A 21934-nucleotide genomic window follows, 5' to 3' on the forward strand; every position below is an offset into this window, starting at 1 on the left:
TACACCCGAGTACCCTATGGTCGCCTGGAGACTCCTTAGAGAAGTTACACATTTTTTCACTGAAGTCATTAGTTTCTCGAAATTGATGACGTCGCTGAAATATATTCTAAATGAGTGATTTTAAACCAGGGGTGAATTTCCCATCTTGCGGTTGAAAATACACGGGAGCAAAAATATCACACTCGAAAATTTATAATAAATTGTTTAATTTGTAAGATGTGGTATTAAAGGATTTCTTCCTCTATGTTGACTTTTATTTTTCTATTTTTTTTTATACGAGGGGTGAATAACAGAAGGTTTGAGAATCGTTGCCTTAGAATGGTAACTAGCGAATCTTATGGTATGCAGGTTCCAACCCTTTATGGTGACGTCATGTCGCGCGCGGCAATGGAAAAGAAAACGGCGATGTGCGCAGATAGCTTGACCATCATTTGAAAGATAACAAATGACAATGTTATCTTGTCTCTGGCTGGCATTGATTAGATAGCACAGGGGGTATATTAATGGCCCCAGCAATGAAATAATGAACGTGACTGTACAGGTAGAGGCTTCAGTCGTTTTGATCTTTGCACACAACCCGACCGAGTGAACGTACATACGAACACGCACACCTACGTCATATCGACGCGTCGTGTGACTAGTTGGCGGGGGGGGGGTGGGACGCTACGTCCAGTGTGCAAACAGAACAATATAAGGTCACAATAAAACCATTTCAATTTTCAATCATCTAAAAAAAGAAAAGAAATACAACGTAAAGAATAAATCATCCTAATAATTCTCGAAGAAAATAAGAAAGATAAGCTTTGACGCGGGTGTAAACATTACGTCAGAGGCTATATTGTCATGTTATCCCTACCCCCTACTCTTACCCCACCTCCTGTGTATATTAAGCGTTATCACGGCCAGGCGGCAACCACATTGTCTGACGCACAACAGGCGATAGCTCAGTCAGCCGCCAGGTCAGACAACAAGAACATCCAGTGAACAAGCTACAACAGGATAGATAAGTGAGTAGAGAAACAAGCGACTTTAAATTGGAATATATATATATATATACATATATATATATATATATATAATGTATATATATAATATATTAAGTGATGCACACCAGATATTTTTCAAAAACATGGCGGAAACAAAACGATTTTTAAAAGGATTTTTACTGTAAATAATAATTAATTAATCAAGATGTAGATTGATTCAGTCAGATTATTAATCAAGCAATGCCCAAGAGTTGATTTTTTTTTTTTATGTCTACTGACAGGAACTTTTGTGTAAAAGTTCTTTTAACTCTGTACCAAGGCATTGGTAGTCCTTGACCCTTGTCACCAGGGTGAGGTAGTTCAACAACCTTTTTCATATGTAGTTACGACTACCACAGTGCCCTATAACTACCGGGAAAGAATATATATATATATATACAATATTATATATATATATATTTACGTATTTGATTAATGACAAATAATTCATGATTAATTACTTTGCTCATTACACAAAAATAATGATACAATGAGTCCACTGACCACTAAAATCAAAGAAGAAAGGAAAATATGTGATTTTTTTTTATTATTATTTCGTCACTCCAAACATTTTTCAAAATCATGTAAGGTTAAATTATGACGCCAAAATAAGAGGCTGCAGGATTTATACACAAACTATTAAAAAATCATACATAAACAAACAAACAAATGAACGAATGAATAAAAATAATAGGTAAAACCCACGGCATCATACAAATAGAAGTCTCTGCCGAGCCTCAAATATTTCGTTCTGGTGAAATCCAGGCAGTTCTATTTAACTAGCGAGCGAGTAACTCCTGGATTATCATTATCATTGTAATTATTATTATCATTATTCTATTATTTTTTATTATTTTTTACGTGTCCGGTAACAACGCACTAGGCGCTCTGAGCGGGTCAGTTTACTAAGACACTCAGTTTCGTGATCATGAATAAATAGATGAAGGAATACATACAGAAATGATATATATATATATATATATATATATATATATATATATATATATATATATATATATATATATATATATATATAAACAAATGAATATGTGCTTCAGAGTTGGAGTGGTCAATGCTATTTCTAGGACACCACTGACAAAGATAAAGGAAAGAGAAAAAAGAGAGATAGAGAGAGAGGGGGGTAGAGAGAGAGAAGAGAGAGAAAAGAGAGGAGGGAGAGAAAAGAGAGAAAGGGAGAGAGAAAAAAGAGAGAGGGGGAGAGAAGAAGAGAGAGGAGAGGAGAGAGAAAAGAGAGGGGAGAGGAGAGAGAAAAGAGAGAGGAGAGAGAGGAGAGTGAGAGAGAGAGCGAGAGAAATGCTTTATCCATTTGTCAGTCTAATCTTATCCAGCGAATCTCGGGTTCGATTCTTTCTTCTTCTCCTCTTGAACCAGATCGATAAATCCCCCTTTTCCTGAGGTTGGTCGCGCCATCTTGCCTCTGCAACTTTATTCTGGCTAAATCTGAGCGACTTTGATTCGCCATTTTCTATCGTTCCCGTTTTCTATCACGAATGTAATCGTCTGGCGACTTAACTGGTCAAGACGAGTGATTGGGGCGATACCATTTCAACGATTCCGATACGAGTCCCGATACTGGTCCAAACTTCCGATTCCGATACGAGTTCCGATATTGCTCTAAACTTCCGATTCCGATAGAGCAATGATATTTATGTTTATTTTCAGGCCCTACAGTTGGTTTGGGAAACAAATAATTTATGAGCAAATGAAATGTATTCATTTTTCATCGGAAGTTTGGAGAGCAGTATCGGAACTCGTATCGGAATCGGAAGTTTGGAAAGCAGTATCGGAATCAGAAGTTTAGAGAGCAGTATCGGAACTCGTATCGGAATCGGAAGTTTGGAAAGCAGTATCGGGACTCGTATCGGAATCAGAAGTTTGGAGTAGTATCGGAACTCGTATCGGAATCGGAAGTTTAGAAAGCAGTATCGGAACTCGTATCGGAATCGGAAGTTTAGAAAGCAGTATCGGAACTCGTATCGGAATCGGAAGTTTAGAAAGCAGTATCGGAACTCGTATCGGAATCGGAAGTTTAGAAAGCAGTATCGGGACTCGTATCGGAATCTTTAAAATGGTGGTATCACCCATCAGCTCATTGTAGTGTTAAGAAACCCCTTAAAGTGTGCCTTACACGATCAATATTATTGCGCAATATTCCGTATTGTACAATATTATTGACTGTGTAGGGGTGGTATTGAAGACATCAAATATACAGGTCAAACACGCGTTTTTCTTATGTGCCATCCCTACACCGTCAATAATATTGCGCAATACGGAATTTTGCGCAATAATATTGATATTGTAGTGCCCGCTTATGGCCTGAACGGAGCTTCTATCGATCAAACACCAATCCCTCCCAAATCCGAACACTCTGTTCGGATTTGGGCGTATTTGCATACGATAACCCCATCCACTCCCCCACCGCCTTCAGTTCACAGTCCGCCAATTCATTGGTAAATTTCCAATTCTGAAGTGAACAAGGAATAAAGAGAAAATAATAAAAAGAATAAACGAATAACAATAAATATATACAATTCACAGATATATCACGTTCGGATAATGGCGAAGTCCGGTTAATTGGTTTTCGGATATGAGGGGGATAAATGTACATTATTTACACACGGAGTCTCCTCGCATTAAACGATCAATGAAAAATCGTCTGACGTAGGATGTGATGGACTGAACATGCCAGATGAGCACCTATGCCATTTTATGGGAATTTTCCACAATTTGTGTCTGAGAAATTTGCTCACACGGGATGTATTTTGTGAACAAATCATATGTTGCAAATGAACTTATTTATGTGTATAATAATTCCTTTTTGTGGGAAAAAAGGTGGAAATCCAGATTTCCTTTTGGGGAATTTTGTGGTAAAAATTTCACTCATTTGTGGGACCTGGCATAGTGGCAACACTGCAGAGTAGAGCGTTTCCTGGTGACATGTAAGCGAGTAGTGTCAAAAACATCCGATAGATGGCAGCCACAGCACAGCGACCGGAAGTCGAAGGCGCCATTGTATTCGCTCCTATTCATTTTAACACTTAAAAACGAACAAACAAAAATACATACATAGATGAATTAATTAATAAATAGATAGATAAAAAGGAATCTCACTGAGAAATGTGACCATAAATTAATTTAAATCGTACAAATTTCAACGACGAATATAAACATTGAAATAAGAAGTGTAAAGAAAAAAACAAAACAAAAAACAAGAGTCGCTATAGTAGGATACTTGGAGCTTTGATGGAAGTGACAAACAAACAAAGCATGTACTGCCATTTATTATTAATCTATCATTTATCTATCATTAATTAAGGAATTACTAATTAATTCCAGGAATGGTCTGCATGTCCTCTTTGCCGAGAGGAGCAAATACTTGATTGAAAAAAAAAAACATCACAGATAAAGGATATCGATTATTGATAAGATAGATAAGAAAAAAAAACAGGTTTTGATGGTAAACGTAGACATCTGAATCTAACTCACGTTGCATTATGGGAATTAACTTCAACAGAATCACTGTGCACGCACACAGACCGTGTAGTGGTAGCGTCTAGGATTGCTAATTCAGCTGTCCCGAAGTCGGTCTCCAAACAGGGCTTAAAAAGCATCACTGTCTCTCCCTTGGGAAAGGAGTTCATGTGTGTGTGTGTGTGTGTGTGTGTGTGTGTGTGTGTGTGTGTGTGTGTGTGTGTGTGTGTGTGTGTTTGTGTGTGTGTGCATGTGTGTGTGTATGTTTGTGCGTCTGTGTGTATGCGTGTGTGTGTGTCTGTATGTGTGTGTGTGTGTGTGTGTCTGTATGTGTGTGTGTGTGCGTGTGTGTGTACTTATGTGTATCTTTGTGTATGCGTGTGTGTGTGTATGTGTGTGTGCGTGTATGTGTATATGTGTGTGCGCGTGTGTATGTGTATCTGTGTGTGTGTGTATGTGTATGTGCGCGCGCGCGTGTGTGTGTGTGTGTGTGCGCGCGCGCTCGTATGTGTGCATGTGTATGTGCGTGTGTCTATTTGTGTGCGTGTATGTGTGCATGTGTATGTGCGTGTATGTATGTGTGCGCGTGTGTGTGTGCGCGTATGTGTGCATGTGTATGTGCGTGTGTGTATGTGTGTGCGTGTCTGTATATATGTATGTGTATGTGCGTGTATGTGTGTGTGCGCGCGTATGTGCTTGTGGTCACCAAACTCCTTATGTCAGCAACACGACCTGACAGCCGGCCTCTTCCTCACATCTCGAGAGAGGAACGTACTCGATGCGGGCCTCTCTCGCGGTCTCCAATGACGTTATTGTTATCATCTATTTAAAATCAACATATCTTTGTCAAGTGTGGATCAACCCCACGGCTTCACTGTTGCCTGTGTACCAAGACTTGTCATGACGGGAGCTTTCGTCAGACAAAACACGAACGATCGATCTTCTTTTGTTTTGGTCTCACGAAGTCAACACTGGTTGGGTCACATTATGTCGTCAGATCGAAGTTTCAAGATTCATTTGGATGAGCATCTAAGAAATGTGCTGTAATGCCTGCCTATTTCATTTTATCTGTTTAGTTATTATTTATTTGTTTATTTTTGTTCTTTATTTATTATTTACTATAAATGTTATTTTTTTTGTTTGTTTATTATTATTATTATTTATTCATTTGTTAATTCGTTTATCCTTTTTTCGTATCCGACCTAGTTATGGACCAAAAGGTCCCTTGTTGGCATACTCTTTCTTTGTAATCTGAGGACTCCACTCCCACGACCCCCCCTCCCATCCCCCCCCCCCAACTACGTCCGAACGAATTAATGAGCAGTTGGTATCACTGCTCGAGGGGCAGTTGTAGTTGTTTAAGAGTGACACTTTCTCACGAGCAGGTGCCCACCAATAGCACCTACATACGTTGTATGCAATCAAAGTGTTACGGATCTTTAGTGACACCTCTACGGACCAGAGCTGCGTAGTATTCTTTCAAGGTCGGGGACTGAATTTCATTCAAAGAAGAATACTGATCATGTCTAACTCTGACTATCCCTCTTTTATATTAACGTCCTTAAATCTGGACCATCTCTTCCCTTCTTGTCGCCAAGGATAGAAGCGATGGTTAGAAATGACGAAATAGAGCGCCGCCTAACGAGTCCGCATCTATTCTGGCGATAGAATCTTTCAATCAGCTGAATAAAATCGCCTGGCGTCAAACCGAAGATTTGATTAAAAACAAGGACTTTTATGGTTCGATCTAATATGGGATGTTGGATGAAGCATTTTCGCACTTCTGAACGTATCGTTCAAAATGTTTATCAGATATGATATATGTAATACACACGCGTCCGCACACACACACACACACACACACACACACACACACACACACACACACACAGATTTCGACAGGGTGACAATTCTTCATGTGGGCCGTCCTGGGTTTACGATTCTTCGTCTGTAGAATTTGATGACAATAAGCATAACCCTCATTCAACCTAACCTTACCAAACTTTATTCCACTGTTGATATTCGGCGTACTGGGGTGACAATTCTTCAGGTGGGATCTCACGTGGTGACGATGCCGATTCTTCACGTGAGCGTTCTGGAATGACAATTCTTCATACGACCCCAAAGTTGAAGTACCACAACTCTAACACCGTCGGTATCACGACACTAAAAAACACAAACAAATAAAAATAAATTAACAGATAGACAAAAAATAGAAAAAAAAAAAATCTATATTTTTGTCCAGTTATTTAATTTTCTTGTCTCCCTCCCTCGTGCCTCAGTCCAGGATGGGGCGCTACAGTGGGAAGACTTGCCGGATGCTGTCCATGCTTTCGCTCACCTCCGCCTTCTTCGTGACGGAGTTAGTGGTCGGCTACGCCACCAACTCGATGGCCCTCATCGCCGACAGCTTCCACATGCTCAGCGACGTCCTCGCCCTCGTCATCGCCTTCGTCAGCATCAAGGTGGGCCTTCAAACCTTTATCTCTCTCTCTGTCTCTCTTTTTCTGTCTCTCTTCTCTACGGGGCGGGAAGATAGGAGATAAAGAATAAAGAGGTCTTCTAAGAAGAAAGGGACGAGAAACAGAGGGAGAGTATGAAGTACACACACACACACACACACACACACACACACAAACACGATGTTCGTGGTCGTTTACAGCACCCATTCCTCCTCCTCCCTCCTCCCCACCCTCTGACACTCTTCCTTCTCCTCCCGAAGATGTCGCCGAAGGAGTGGAGCAAGAACACTTTTGGCTGGGCTCGGGCCGAAGTCCTCGGGGCGCTCGTCAACAGCGTCTTCCTGCTGGCCCTCTGCTTCTCCATCTTCGTTGAGGCCCTCAACAGGTGAGGGAGGGCCACCTATGGCCATGGTGATAATGATAATGACGATGGTGATGATGATGGTGATGATGATGATGATGATAATGACGATGATGATAGCGATGGTGATGAGTGGTGGTGGTGATGGTGATGATGATGATGATGATAATGACGATGATGATAGCGATGGCGATGATGATGATGATGATGATGATGGTGATAATGACGATTGATGATGATGATGGTGATGATAATGATGACGATGATAATGATGATTGTGGTGATGACCATGATGACGATAATGATAACTGTGATGATAATGGTGATGATGACCATGATGACGATTGGTGATGATGACCATAATGATGATGTTGATGACGATTATGATGATGATGATAATAACGATGATGACATGTGCGTGCGTGTTTATGTAAGCATTTACCTAATCCAAATACGCAGGATAAGCTAAGTTCATGGAATCACCGTATCTGTGCCTCGACGAATCCAACTTGGTCTTATGTGCGTTTTCTCTTATCATTATCCCTTTATCTATAACCCGGGGTCACCGTAATCCTTTATCTCCCAATTAACCCTCCCACTGCCTTGTACGAGCAGGGGGGCGGGTAGGGGGACTGCGGTTAACCAACTGTCTTCACGCAGTAAAGTAACAAGTTCCTTCAACACAGAGTGAGTGGGAAGTGAGAAACCCCTTTTAAATCAAAACCTTGTCAGTTGCGGGATTTTTTTTTTTTTTTTTTTTTTTTTTTTTTTTTTTTTTTTTTTTTTTTTTTTTTGCCGATGTTGGGTCGCCTCCTCGCCCGGTCAGAGCTGTCGGGAACCAACGCGACATATCCCGCAGCGGGTCCCGGAAATCGAACTCACGACTACCTGCTCGTGAGTTCGACACAGTACCCGACCATTTCTGCGTAAGATACGTTATCAGTACCGGCACACGCCAGGAGACGCTGAACTGCATCCAATGCCGTCACCTTGTCCCTATGTACTAGGATAGCCAATTCGCGTGGATGTTAGCAGTTAGAAAAATAAGCTGAGAGCCTAGACGAACGTCGTGGATGTGTACTTTGGCAGTTGTAGCACAATAGGTAAAGGTGACGGCTTTAGTCGTAGCTAAGCGCCTCCTGGTGGGAGTTCCAAAGAATCCTTTAACTACGGTTTACCTTAGTCTGAAAAAGGGGGGAGGTCTATGAATAAAATCGCCTGGCGGCAGCAACAAAAACAACTCAGTAAAACCATTCTGAACATTTCACCCAAATAGATGAATAGATAAAATAAAGTAAATAAAATAATACATAGAAAATAAAATAAAAATAATTAATAAATCCATAAATACAACTAATAAACAAATAAGTAAACGAAACCGTTGCACAAAGTAAAATGTAAATATGTTATCTCGTCGACGGAGTAAATGCGTGATCACTAATCTGGCAACATTCCTTCTTACAGGCTGTACGACCCGACAGGGCTGAGAAACCCGGTCCTCATCCTCATCGTGGGCTCTCTCGGCCTCCTTATTAACATTATCGGGCTCATCCTCTTTGCCAGTAAGTTAAAAAAGTGCATTTATAATGCATATATAGATACACACATGTATTTTTTGTTCAACACTGAATGGGTCCCAGTGAACAGATATATATTTCTATCAGTCACAATTCACTTTAATTCTAAGCCATAAACATCGAGATACTCGAGGAGGCCAACATGCAGAAATTGAAATGTATGTACTGTATGTATATCCAGCCACATTGGACTAACTATGAGGATGGAGGGCTTCGATAGGGAGAGGATAGCAAAGCATAAGGTTACAGTGTTCTCTTGATTTTGAACGAGGAACCACAAGTGCTGACAGATTTACTAGGCTGCGTTAGTAAGACCTAATCTGCTCTCTCTCTCTCTCATTTCCTCTTATTCTCTCTCGCTCTCTCTCTATTCAATTTATTTTACAGTGTTGGCATATACACACATATATGCACCAACACGAGTGTGTGCACAGCCACAACAAGCAGAAGTTGCACCGACATGCTTACTCCTCTCTCTCTCTCTTACTGTTGCATAGCCTAACGGTTTTCCTGAAGAGAACATATGTGAGAGAGAGAGAGAGAGAGAGAGAGAGAGAGAGAGAGAGAATCTGGTCCATCGTGACTCAGGGGTGAATCAATTTACCATAGTATAAGAGCACACACCCTTTTGGTTCTTCTCACCCCTCACGTACCTAGTGATCATCTTCCTTTCATTCTCTCTGTCGACAGGCGATTATATTCATTTCTGGAGACATCCCCTCAAGATTGAAGAGTTTGTTTTGGTTAATGCGATACAATTATATTCAATCCAAATGGACTCCCAGTCGATATGAATTACATGGATCCTTCCTATACTCGGAAGGGGATTCAGAGCATCCACCTGCCACTAACCCTACCTTTCTTGCAGAACACGGACATGGACATGGTCACAGCCACGGCGGTCACGGACATAGCCACGGCGGTCACGGACACGCCCATAAGAACAAAGAACAGTTCCTCCAAAGCCAACACCAGGACCCTAAAGCCCTCAAGACTTCTTCGGCACTTGAGACTCCGCCCCCGAGGGACTGTGAGATCGGTGAAGGAAATGTAGAAGCTTCTGGGGAGTCGAAGGTGATGTCCTCTTCCCAGATGAACATGAGGGGCGTCTTCCTCCACGTCCTCTCCGATGCCATTGGTAAGGAACACTTTTCTTTTTTCCTTTGTGTATCTTATCGAGACGTAGGGCACAAGGACACAGGGCTCGAGCTTGACTTATCGGGTTAAGTTTCTCATACCTCCTTTTATCACACGTAGCCTTGAATTTATTGCCGTTGTTGGCCTGGATCATCTATCTTATTTCACAAATAAAGGCGCCTGTGTGGGAAAATGTACTTCTTAAAACTTTACAAGCAATCTGTCTTATTCTTTCATGCTATCCAAGCAGATACTGTTTGTCTATTTTTCCTTTTTTTTTTCTAATTCAAATATTATAGTATTATCATATCACCTTTCCTCGCTCTTCCAATGTAGGACATCTCAATTTCTAATCTTCTCCTCGTGTCTTATCAGTTTCATGAGTCATCTCTCTTCAATCCGACATCTCCAAAATTAATATCTGTTCAGTTCCATCTGTTATTTAGAAAAAATATATATCCATTCTAATATACTCCCTCTAAGGTGTCCTACGTCTTCCAACTTTCATACTAATCCTTAGTATGTCGAAAGCCTTTTCCAAATCCAGATATAGACAATCTACCCAGCCGCCTCTCTCATAGAGAACATCAACCACACTCAAACAAAAACCTAGCAGGCTGGCTGCACATGACAATCATTTTCTGAATCCAAATCGGTTAACCATGATCACTTTCTCCTTTAAGTAATTCATCTTTATTTTAAAATTGTATCACGCATTTTGACCAATGTGCAAGTCAAGGACATTGGCTATTGGTACCACATTGCCAAAGTTCCAGTCCGTTGGCACCTTTACATCTTCAAAGAGTATGCAATCAGCTGTTGCATTTCATCCACTTATATTTTTCTATGGTTCAACATATCATCCCTCTGCCTTGCTTTGAATATTGGTACCACATTGCCAAAGTTCAAGTCCGGTGGCACATTTCCATATTCAAAGAGTATGCAATCAGCTGTTGCATTTCATCCACTTATATTTTTCTATAGTTTAACAGATCATCCTTCTGCCTTGCTTTGAATATTGGTACCACATTGCCAAAGTTTCAGTCCAGTGACACCTTTCCCTCTTCCAAAGTACAATCTGATGTTGTATCTTATCTACTAAAAGTTATATACATTCCTTCAGGCTCCAACTTCCCAAGGCCTTTCTCAGTTCCAGATTCCAGACAAGTTTAATCACCTCACAGACTTCCATTTTTATGTTGCTCAAGACGTTTTTAATTAATTTTTTCTATCTGAAAACCTTCTTTCTTGGTAAATAGTGATTGGAACTTTTTCTTATTATCTCATCTTGCTTTCTTGCATCTCCATATAATATCTCTTGAACTTTCAACTTTGATATTGTTTCTCTGTGTTTCATCTTAACATTCATTAATCTGCAGAACAACTTATGTTCATTTTACATTTTTAATTTAAATCGTTTACTTTCTTTTTTCTTCGTTCTTTTCTTGTCGGCTCAAGTTCCCCTTTTCATCCTACCACGATAATACAATTATGTTTGTCTGCTACCCTTTCCATAAACAAACATTCCTCTTCCTCTAATTTTTAATTTCAACTTTTTTTCTTATTTGGAATTTTTCCTCCTCCTACCATTAACCAAACTGTCCTTGTTTGATCTCTGATTTTTCTTAATTCTTTTTACAAAACGCCCTTCAATTTATGTCTTCCTTCAATCATCTTTCAACTTTTCAAAATCTTTTTTATATGTTTCTTTTAATTTTGTGATATCACAGTTGTTCGTGCGCATTTATGTGTGTATGTGTGTGCGTGTGTGTGTGTGTGTGTGTGTGTGTGTGTGTGTGTGTGTGTGTGTGTGTGTGTCTTGTTGCACATGTTCTGCAACCATCTCACGCACCGTGTACATGTGTTTTATGACGTCATCGATAAGACAAGTTCGTCCCTGCACGTGATCTATGACGTCACTGATAAGCTCATTGTGACGTCATCGACGGGGTTGGTGCAATCGAGAGGAGAACTTCTGAAGGGGTCAGTGTACCTGACATCTAATAAACAGGACTCGCAGTAATGGGTATAAACTGGACAAATTTAGATTTATGAAGGAAATAGGCAAGAACTGGTTTACTAATAGGGTGGTCGATGAATGGAATAAACTTAGAAACCATGTAGTAAGCGCTGAAACTACCAGTTGTTTTAAAAAACGATTAGACAACTTTATGGATGGGGACGACAGGTGGTGATGGATACGGAGCTGCCTAGTGTAGGCCTTATGGTCTCTTGCAGTCTCCTTTATTCTTGTGTTCTTATAAGACAAAATTAGAAAATAAATATAAAATTTTAATAATACATACATATACCAAAGGCTTTTCCCCCCCTATAATTGAGATAGCCAAAAAACAAAGGCATAAAAACCACTCCCACCCATTCCATCCCTATCATACTCCACTCCCCTCCATCCTCTTATCTTGGCACCTCCTGGATGACGGGTCATCTCTGCATCTTGACCACTGCCCTGGGTCAGAAGCAGTCACAAGACACAGCATGATAACGATAATAATAACGATAATGATATGATAATAATAACAATATCAATAATAATAATAAAAATGATGATGATGATGATGATGGTAATGATATTCTGTTTTCAGGATCGATCATCGTGATCATAAGCGCCCTGATCGTTATGTTCACGAACTGGGAATACTCTATTTACATCGACCCCGTTCTCTCCCTCTGCCTCGTCCTTCTGATCACATTCACCACGTGGCCCCTCCTCAGAGACTCAGCCCTGGTCCTCCTCCAGACGGTCCCTACGCACATCAAGGTGAGCCTTCGAGGTTAACCTCAAAAATGAGGATTATTTTTCATTACGGGGTTTAAGTCGTGTGGGATCCTTGCAAGGGGAGGTTTGTGGGTCTGTAGGGTTCTGTTTGCCGTCAGGTGATTTTATTCAGTTTAAGAAAATCTGTCAGGGTGTATGGTCATTCTTTGGCTACCCTAAGGTCACCCCCACCCACAAAGAAATAATAATAATAGAAAAAAAAAAAAAAAAAAAAAGTAAATAAATATGATAATAACAAAATAATAATAAAATGGAAATAAACAAATAAAGATCAAATAAATTTATAAATAGATACAGATAAAAATAAATAAACAATTAGATAAATAAATAAATATATAAATTTCTTTGGACTTGGTTTTCCGGCTTTAGTACTTAATTAATCTGGCTGCCGCCAGGCGATTTTATTCAATTAAAGGACCCCCTACGAGATTTCTGTGACGTCAGAGTATACTAAATGACGTCATAAGCAGCAAATCTCACACTAACGCGAGTTCCATTTTCTAAATAATCGATAAAGTATATATTCTAAAATCTATATTTATTTCATTTCTTTAAGTGATCCTATCGATTTTCATTTTCTTTAAAACTGATTCAACAAATCTGAAACGTGTTCATATAAAAATAAATATACAAAAATATCTGAGGAAGACTTTATCATAAGACTATTGGACATAAGTTCAAAAAACGCGATTTTGATTGAATAAAATAGACCTAATTACCTCACGAGATTAACAATGGTGATCTAATCGAGGTGATGAACACAAGGTCATCATATTAAGACAACAGGGCAAGACTCGTACTAATGGACTTAAATTGGACAATTTTAGGTTTAAGAAGGAAATACGCAAGAACTGGTTTACTAATAGGGTGATTAACGAATGGAATAGACTTAGTAACCATTTAATTAGCGCTGAAACAACGGGTATACAAGTTGATATAACTTTATGGATGGGGATAACAGGTGGTAGGGGACATGTAACTGCAAAGTATAGGCCTTATGGTCCTTGCAATCTCCCCCATTCTTATGTTCTACACCTCCCCCTCGACCTCACGAGGTCAACTTTTACCTCCTCCTCGAGTAAGGACGACCTTCCCTCACGCTCCCCCTTGACCTTAGGTCAATCTACATATCCTCCTTGAAAGCCCATGACGTCACTCCTTGACCTTAAGTGACCTCGTCCTCCGTAGGTGGACGGGTTGGCGGAGCAGCTGCGTCGTGTGGAGGGCGTGGCAGCTGTCCACGAATTCCACGTGTGGCAGCTGGCTGGTGACAGGATCATCGCTTCAGCGCACATCAGGTAAGGAAGCTGTCACAATAAATTAAATAAATAAATAAATGAATAAATAAATAAAATAAATGAAATAAATAATAAATAGATCAAATAAATAATAGATAAATAAATTAATCAAATAAAAAACTAATTAAATAGATAAATAAATAAATGAATAAATAAAATAAATAAATTAATAAATTAGATCAATAAATCAAATAAACAGATAAATAAAGAATAAAATAAACGAATAAATGAATAAGTAAATAAATAAATAGATAAAAAAGTGACGGGGTGGCGTCACACTAGGCTAGTATGCTACTTTCTTTCGCTATTTCGTTTGAGTACAAACGAATTTGGCTATAATATTCTAGATTTACGTAATAACATCTCAATAATATGTCTAACATTCGTATTCTAGGTTTAACTTCTCTCAGTTCGTCATTTAGCTTCTTATTATATGACTTATCAATAATTTGACTTTTGGGAAAAAAAAAAAAAAAATCGTAACCAAAGTCGTTTCCACTCGAACGAAAAAACAAAAAGCAAGTAGCATGCTAGCGAGAAATGCGTAGTGTGACGCCACCTTTACTTGGTTGCTTCATCTGATTCGGTTGGACAAACCTGGGTTTTGCAATGTTACGCAAAGTTAGGGCTGAATTGGATAAGATATGTTGGATCAGGCAAAGTCTACACATTTAGAATAAATTTGACGAAATTTGTATGAGGAAGAGGGGAGGAGGAGCAGGAAGAGAAAGAGGAAGAGAAGTAGGATAAGGAAGAGAGGAAGGAGGAGGAGAAGGAGGAAAAGGAGGTGGAAGAGGAGAAGGAAGAGAGGAAGGAGGAGGAAGAGGGGAAGTAGGGGGAGGAGGAGAGGTAGAGGGAAGAAGAGGAGGAAGAAGAAGAGAAGGAGGAAGAGTAGGAGGAGTCAAGGAAGAAGGAAGAGGAGGAAGAGTAGGAGGACGGTAACATTGCCCTGAGCCAGCCAGCCAGCCAAGCAACCCACCCATTAACCTCATCCTCCTTCGTCGTTCGTGTCAGGTTCCGCAGCCGCCGTGCCTACATGACCATCGCGGAGGAGATCAAGACGATGTTCCACCAGGAGGGCATCCACTCCACCACCATCCAGCCCGAGTTCGATGACGAACGCCCTTGGGAGAACGGCGGCGAAGAATCGCCCCTTCTGAAGGAGGTCCCACCGGCAGACAGCTGCATCCTTGACTGCCCCTCCAGCGAGAGGAAGCTCTGCGCCGTCAACACCTGCTGCGGCGTGCCGAAGAAGGTAAGAGATATGGTGTCGTAGGGATGCGATGTCGTAGAGATACGATGTCGTGGAGATGTGATGTCGTAGAGATAGGTTGTTTTTGAGATACTATGACGCAGAGATACGTTGTCGTAGAGATACGATGTCGTAGACATAGGTTGTTTTTGAGATAATATGCCGTAGAGATACAATGCCGTAGATATAGGTTGTTTTTGAGATACTATGCCATAGAGATACGTTGTCGTAGAGATACGATGTCGTGGAGATACGATGTCGTACAGATATGATGTCGTGAAGGTACGATATCGTACAGACACGATGTTGTGGAGATACAATATCGTAGAGGTACGATGTCGTGCAAGTACGATGTCGTAGAGACACGATGTTGTAGGGGTACGATGTCGAAGAATCACGATATTGTAAATATACGATGTCCTAGGGTTTCAATGTCAAGATACGATGTAGCCATCCAAGTTCCAAGGAATCCCCCCACCCCTCCCCCCGACCTATAGTGTGGGGGAGTTACACAGCCTCTCCCTCCCCTATATTAAAAAAAAAAAAAAAAAAAAAAAAAAAAAATCGATGAGCAGACGATTTGATTAAACACTAAGGCTCATCTATACAATGTGCCACGGAATCTTTAGTGTTGGGGGGTAGAGGGGGAGATATCAACACCCTCCCCTCTTCCCTAACGGGTGGTACTTTCCCTTTATTCTTGATGCCGCCAGGTGATTCTATTCATGACCATGGCAACCCTTTGTAGGCGGTGGCAAAAAAAAAAAAAAAAAAAGAGGTCTTCTCTTCCTCTCCTCGTTCTCCACCACAACTTCCTCCATCGCCCCACGTGCGGTCATAAGGACGCACCCACAGGAATCCTCAGAAAGAGAGAAAGAGAGAGAGAGAGAGAGAGGGAAATAGAGAGAGAGAGAGAGAGAGAGAGAGAGAGAGAGAGAGAGAGAGAGAGAGAGAGAGAGAGAGAGAAAGAGAGAGAGAGAGAGGTGGTGTCACAAACGTCCTGCAAGAGGCAGTTTGTCAAGAATTCCTAGTACTGTATTGGTATACATGTGTGTGTGTGTATTCACTTGGTCTTTGGATCACGTGTTGGACTCGTGATCGACAGCTATTTCCCTCCTGGAAGAGAGCTCAGAGCTCGTAGGTCCGATCTATGGGTAATGCTATGACCTTACACACACACACACACACCCAACTCCCCGCCCACGAGAGTCAGAGTAACGACCCGAAACGCAGCGGTACCGAAATAATTTCGGCCCTGGGCAGGATTCGAACCAAGTACTACGGGCACCACCATGCTAGTAGTTCAGCGCTCTACCAACTGCGCCACCGTGTGTGTGTGTGTGTGTGTGTGTGTGTGTGCGCGCGCGCGATTCTGTATGTGCGTGTGTGTGTCTGTACGTGTGTTTGCATGTGTGTCTGTGTGCGCATGCACAGTTGGAGATATATATTCACCTGGCACCCTGAAAATCTCTCTCTCTCTCTCCGTCTGTCTCCTCTTGTCCTCGTTAAGGCAGATTAATTAGCCATAAACTAGATGGCCCCTCCTTCTCGTGTCATGGGTGGCCAATCACCGAAAAAAAAAACTGATTTTTTTTTTAAACCAATACAAAGGCCCTCCCTGCCCCAAGTCGAACTCCTCAATCAGACAAAAGACAAATTGATTCTCCTGTGAGGACGCGCACACACACACACACACACACACACACACACAGGTACACCCGACTGTTTAGCCTCACGAACTACCCTCGTTTAGGGCTAAGTACGGCGCTTTACGAAAGCAATTCGGTTCTGGAGAATTGGGGGAGCCTTGCTCAAGTCAAGACGCCATCCAATATGTTGGTCTGCTTTCGAGGCCAGATGACTTTATTCGCCTGATGGTGGTGGCTGGGGCTGGGGGGCTGGGGGGCTGTGGCTGATCTCGTCATCTTAGAAAGTAGTCAACTAAAGTGGTTCACAGCCTTTTCCACCTCATTTACTTCGTTTTCGTGATTCATCAATATTCGTCTAGCTCCCCCTTCATTTTCGCCCCCAAATCCCACCCCGTCAAATCGGAAAAAATAAAAATAACAAATAAAATAAAGTAAATGTATAAATAAAAATCATAATAACAGTAATAAGGTGTTGATGAAGAAAAAAATATTGCTTTATTAAAAAGTTGACAATTATAATTATCTAAAATTTCTTAGATTTATATATATATTATATATATATATATATGTCTATATATATATTATATATATATATATATACATATATGTATACATATATACATACATATATACATACATATATATATACTTTATATATATATCATATATATATATATATATACACATGTATATATATTCATATGTATATATACACACACACACACACACATATATATATACATTCAAAGGATTACAAATGCGAAGCATGGCGATAGGAGACCTTTTAGTCCGTAACAGGGTTGGATGCGAAAAGAATTATAATAATGGTAAAGAAATAAAATAATATAATAATATAAATAATAATAAAGTATATACATACGAGTGGAAGGGTGGTGAGTTTGAACGTTTCGTCCGACTAGGACTTCTTCAGAGTGTACACAAATGAGACACTGACAACTCATATATTCACACAGCTCACCCCGTTCCTCCCCAGTCAATGCTGTTGTCATCTCGCTTCTGTCTGGTCTCATGGAGAATTAGGCTGCTTGCTACCCTCGCCAACTTGACAAAACGGTCCCGATGATTGCTACATGGAAGTGTAGCAATCATATACATATATTCAGATTCCTCACATTACACAGAAATGTATAATTTGTAATAGTAGGCCATGCCCCCCCCCTAAATTCCTGTCATGGCTCCCTTGGGGGACTCCCATGGCCCCTAAGTTAAGAACCACTGAATTAACTGTGACCTCTTTTGACCCAAGAGGGTCATTGGACAGATACGTATGGCTGGCTCCACTGATGAGTACTACAGTGGTTAGAATTACACAATAAAAGAAATCAGCGTTAAAATAATTCAGTCAGTTAATAAAAAATAAGGACAATAGAAATAAAAGTGAAATGGATAAAAAAAAAATAGATAAATGAACAGATGAATAAAACAAAGAGATATCCAGTACCATTTTTTACCACCGCCAATCACCAATACCACCATCCACCACCACCATTACAAAAGAGAGAGAGAGATAGAGAGAGAAAGGGGGAGAAGGAGAAAGGCGCAGAGAGAGAGAGATAGATAGATAGATAGATAGAGAGAGAGAGAGAAGAGAGAAGAGAGCGAGGGAGAGAGAGGGAGAGAGACAGAGAAAAAGGGGGGAAGGGACGAGGGAGAGGGAGAGAGATAAATAGATAGATAGATAGAGAGAGAGAGAGAGAGAGAGAGAGAGAACGCAGCCACCAGCCCCCAACGGTTAGCAATGCCAAGCGTTCCCAATTCCTTAAATCTTCCTGTCGGTAGATGGGCGTGCCCCAAAGCCCCCAAGGCGGCACTTAACGCCCTTCTCTCGAGCCTTCTCACCCTCCGCCTCTCTGCCCGGAGACACAATCCTCCACGCCCACGCGTGGGCGTGGGGGTGTGGGCGTCGTTCAAGAGTCGTTCCCTGAGGCGTAGGTTCATCTTCCTAAGTCTGGTGTTGGTAGCGGTGAAATTTGGCAACGTTGCTATTGTTTACATCGGGTATTGTCAGTGGCGAAATGGTGAAATTTGGCAACGCTATAATTGTTCATCCTGGGTACCGTTAGCAACAAAATAGTTAAATCTGGCAACACTAATTGTTCATATCAAGTATTTCTAGTGGTGGAATGATGAAAATTGGCAACGCTGTGATTTTTTACATCGGGCGGAATGATGACGGAATGATGAAATGATGAATGATGACGGAATGATGAAATAAGGCACCACCGTAAAAGGTTCCTCCTGATGAACGCGTTAGAAGTGAAGACGACTGTACGACTTCCTGTTTATGAACAAAATTGACCTTTTTCTTGATCCAACCCATAAGCCCCATCTTGCTCATCTCCCTCACCCAGTAGCATTATTTTTATCTAATTTCTAAAGGATGACCCGTCATCCAGGAGGAGCCAAGAAAAGAGGGAGGGAGGGGGTGGAGTGTGTGGGGGTGGAGTGTGTGGGGGTGGAGTGTGTGGGGATGGAATGGGAGTGGATTTTATGCCTTTGTTTTTTGGCTACCTCTCTTGTATAATTTTTAATCCCTTTCGTCCTGGGTGACAGGTTTTCTTTTCATCTGCCTGCTGAAAAAAAAAAACAATAGGGTATCCCTTGGAAATGATAGGAATCTCCTGGCGACAGAAAATCCACCTGGCACCTGGTGCGAATGGTGTCAACTTGGCTTACCGACCCCATTTTCTGTGTATAAACAATACATTTCACTCTAATGTCACACTTACTCACACCTATGCATGGAGGCGACTGTACATTCACCGTTTATAGTGACACGTTCTCCCTTTTCTCACCTCCTACAGAAGTCCTCGAACTCTCCGCCGGTGTCCTTCGCCTACGACAACGCCGTGGCCCTCGAAGAGGCGGCCGCCGAGGAAAGAGGATCTCCCAAGGGCACAGCTCCTTCCACGGTCAGCTGCTGCTCTCCCGACAGAGGGACTCAAGCCGAGAGTTCTTCGAAAGGGAGCAGGAAGAACAGTGCGGGGCATTCTTCCATATACGATGTCAGACTGTAAACATCATCTATGTTTGCCCGTGCGTTTCCCGTTAATGCTGTTGTGGTGTAATTCGTCGCAGGGTGGACGTGTGTCCCGTGCGACTGAATGTGCGGGAGGTTCTCCTGGTTGACCCTGTTTGAGAATACTCCATCACCACCACCACCACCACCATCATCATCGTCATCATTATCATCATTATCAACTGGGAGCATACTCCGGAAGATAGCGATGTCACTTCACTCACGCGCCATCGCCAGTCCCCCACGGTTTCTCCGAGCAAGCTCCCATGCAGATACCCTTCTCATTCCAAACAACTCTTGGCAGGTTCGGTCGACTTGTCCTAGTCATGAGTTCTTTTGGCGTCTCCGTCGCCTCCTCCATCGAGAGTCGTCCCTTGTAAATAAAATGCAAGGGTAGAATGACCTATGTCATCCTGTAAGCTTCCAAAAGGCCTGGTTCTTGGTCTTGATCCGGAAGACCTGGAGTCCAAGCGATCTCGCCTCCATGATCATTTACTCGAGTGATGCGACCAAGACTTCCAACGACTCCGCAAGGAGAGTATCATCAGCAAAGACAAGGTCACTGACCTCTGAGTTACAAATGGATGCCCCACGATAACATTGATAGAAAACTGTCCAACGCCCAGTCTAAGCAAGTGTTAAGAAGTTTTAGGGCAACGACGCACCTTTGCTTCACTCCTGAACTAACAAGGAAGAAGCCGTAGACGCCTCTTCCATACTTCATAATACTCTCTGTCCAAGAGTATAAGCCAGGCATCATGTCAATAATCCTCGCAGAAATCCCAAGGATCCGCAGATCTCTCGACATATTGAGCCAAATGCCTTCTTGAAAACAATAAAATTCAGGATTAGTTGGTGTGTTCTGGTTCTAGTCATGGAATCCTATACATACTTCATAGCCAGCTCTGTCGGCGCCAGTAACTGCAATGAAGTCGCCAAAAATAACTTAGTCCCGTGGCGAGCACTGATCGACTATACTGTATAGTCAAGCCTGGCATAGAACAATTCTTCAAGTTTATTTGCCTCGGAAGAATACATACTACAGCAATACAGATGAAGCTCAAAATATGCTTCAATCTCACCACCATCATATTCTCATCGACCAGAGAAATATCTACAAAGGTGTACTGCAGTCGACTAGCTATGTCTACAGCTACTTTCGCGTTCTGGGCTTCATCGATACAGCACCGACCATTAGTAGGTGTAGCCCTCATTAACGATCTCACCACCACTGCCTGGTCTCCTCACCTCTGAGAGAACCAATATATCCATTCCAAGCCTCTTGAGCGCCGCCGATAAGAAGCCTGGGAGAGGAAATGCTCCAGAAGACCACACGGAGAGTCTGCTAAAGGTTCTCCCAGGACTCTGATCTCATTCGAAAGACACCATGAGCGTCATGTACAGATGTCTAGTTTAAGATCTCGTCCACCCCCGGTCCCAGCCACTGCCAGAGGAGGTGTGACTAGGTTTTGCATATTCATCTTTAACCTAGAAGTCTCTTCGGTCGTGGGAGAGTATATACACCCACCATCTTGACACTGGGAGCGACGGGGAGATCTGTGGGGGAAAAAAGTATCCAGACAAAAAAAAAAAAAAAAAAAAAAAGTATCGTTACAGGTACGTGAAACGTACCTCTATACGAGCACTGCGACCACTTGTACAAGCTAAGTCCTTAACAAAATGTTTAGAACAGAAAAGTAAAGATACTTTTTTGAGTCGAAGTACTCGCTCATACCTCAGGTGTGCTTGTACCTCTTTACTCAACAATTGAATAGCAAGAACCACTGCGTGCTATGGAGCTATCCCCTTTTACATATGCTTATGATATTAGATACTTTAAACTT

General features: G+C 41.5%; 1 protein-coding gene across 1 annotated transcript; it reads left to right on the plus strand.

Annotated features, from left to right (window-relative positions):
* The first annotated feature begins 539 nt into the window (after positions 1 to 539).
* LOC143040161 (uncharacterized) lies at positions 540 to 21666 on the plus strand. Its single transcript, XM_076210834.1, has 9 exons — positions 540 to 1007; positions 6800 to 6982; positions 7240 to 7364; positions 8805 to 8902; positions 9786 to 10055; positions 12658 to 12833; positions 14040 to 14149; positions 15164 to 15404; positions 19876 to 21666. The coding sequence occupies exons 2-9, from the start codon at positions 6806 to 6808 to the stop codon at positions 20086 to 20088; spliced, it is 1410 nt and encodes a 469-aa protein (XP_076066949.1). The 5' UTR covers positions 540 to 1007; positions 6800 to 6805; the 3' UTR covers positions 20089 to 21666.
* Positions 21667 to 21934: the final 268 nt, after the last annotated feature.

Source organism: Oratosquilla oratoria, chromosome 2, assembly GCF_046742065.1.
Source record: "Oratosquilla oratoria isolate Oo_2021 chromosome 2, ASM4674206v1, whole genome shotgun sequence".
NCBI classification, from domain to species: domain Eukaryota; kingdom Metazoa; phylum Arthropoda; class Malacostraca; order Stomatopoda; family Squillidae; genus Oratosquilla; species Oratosquilla oratoria.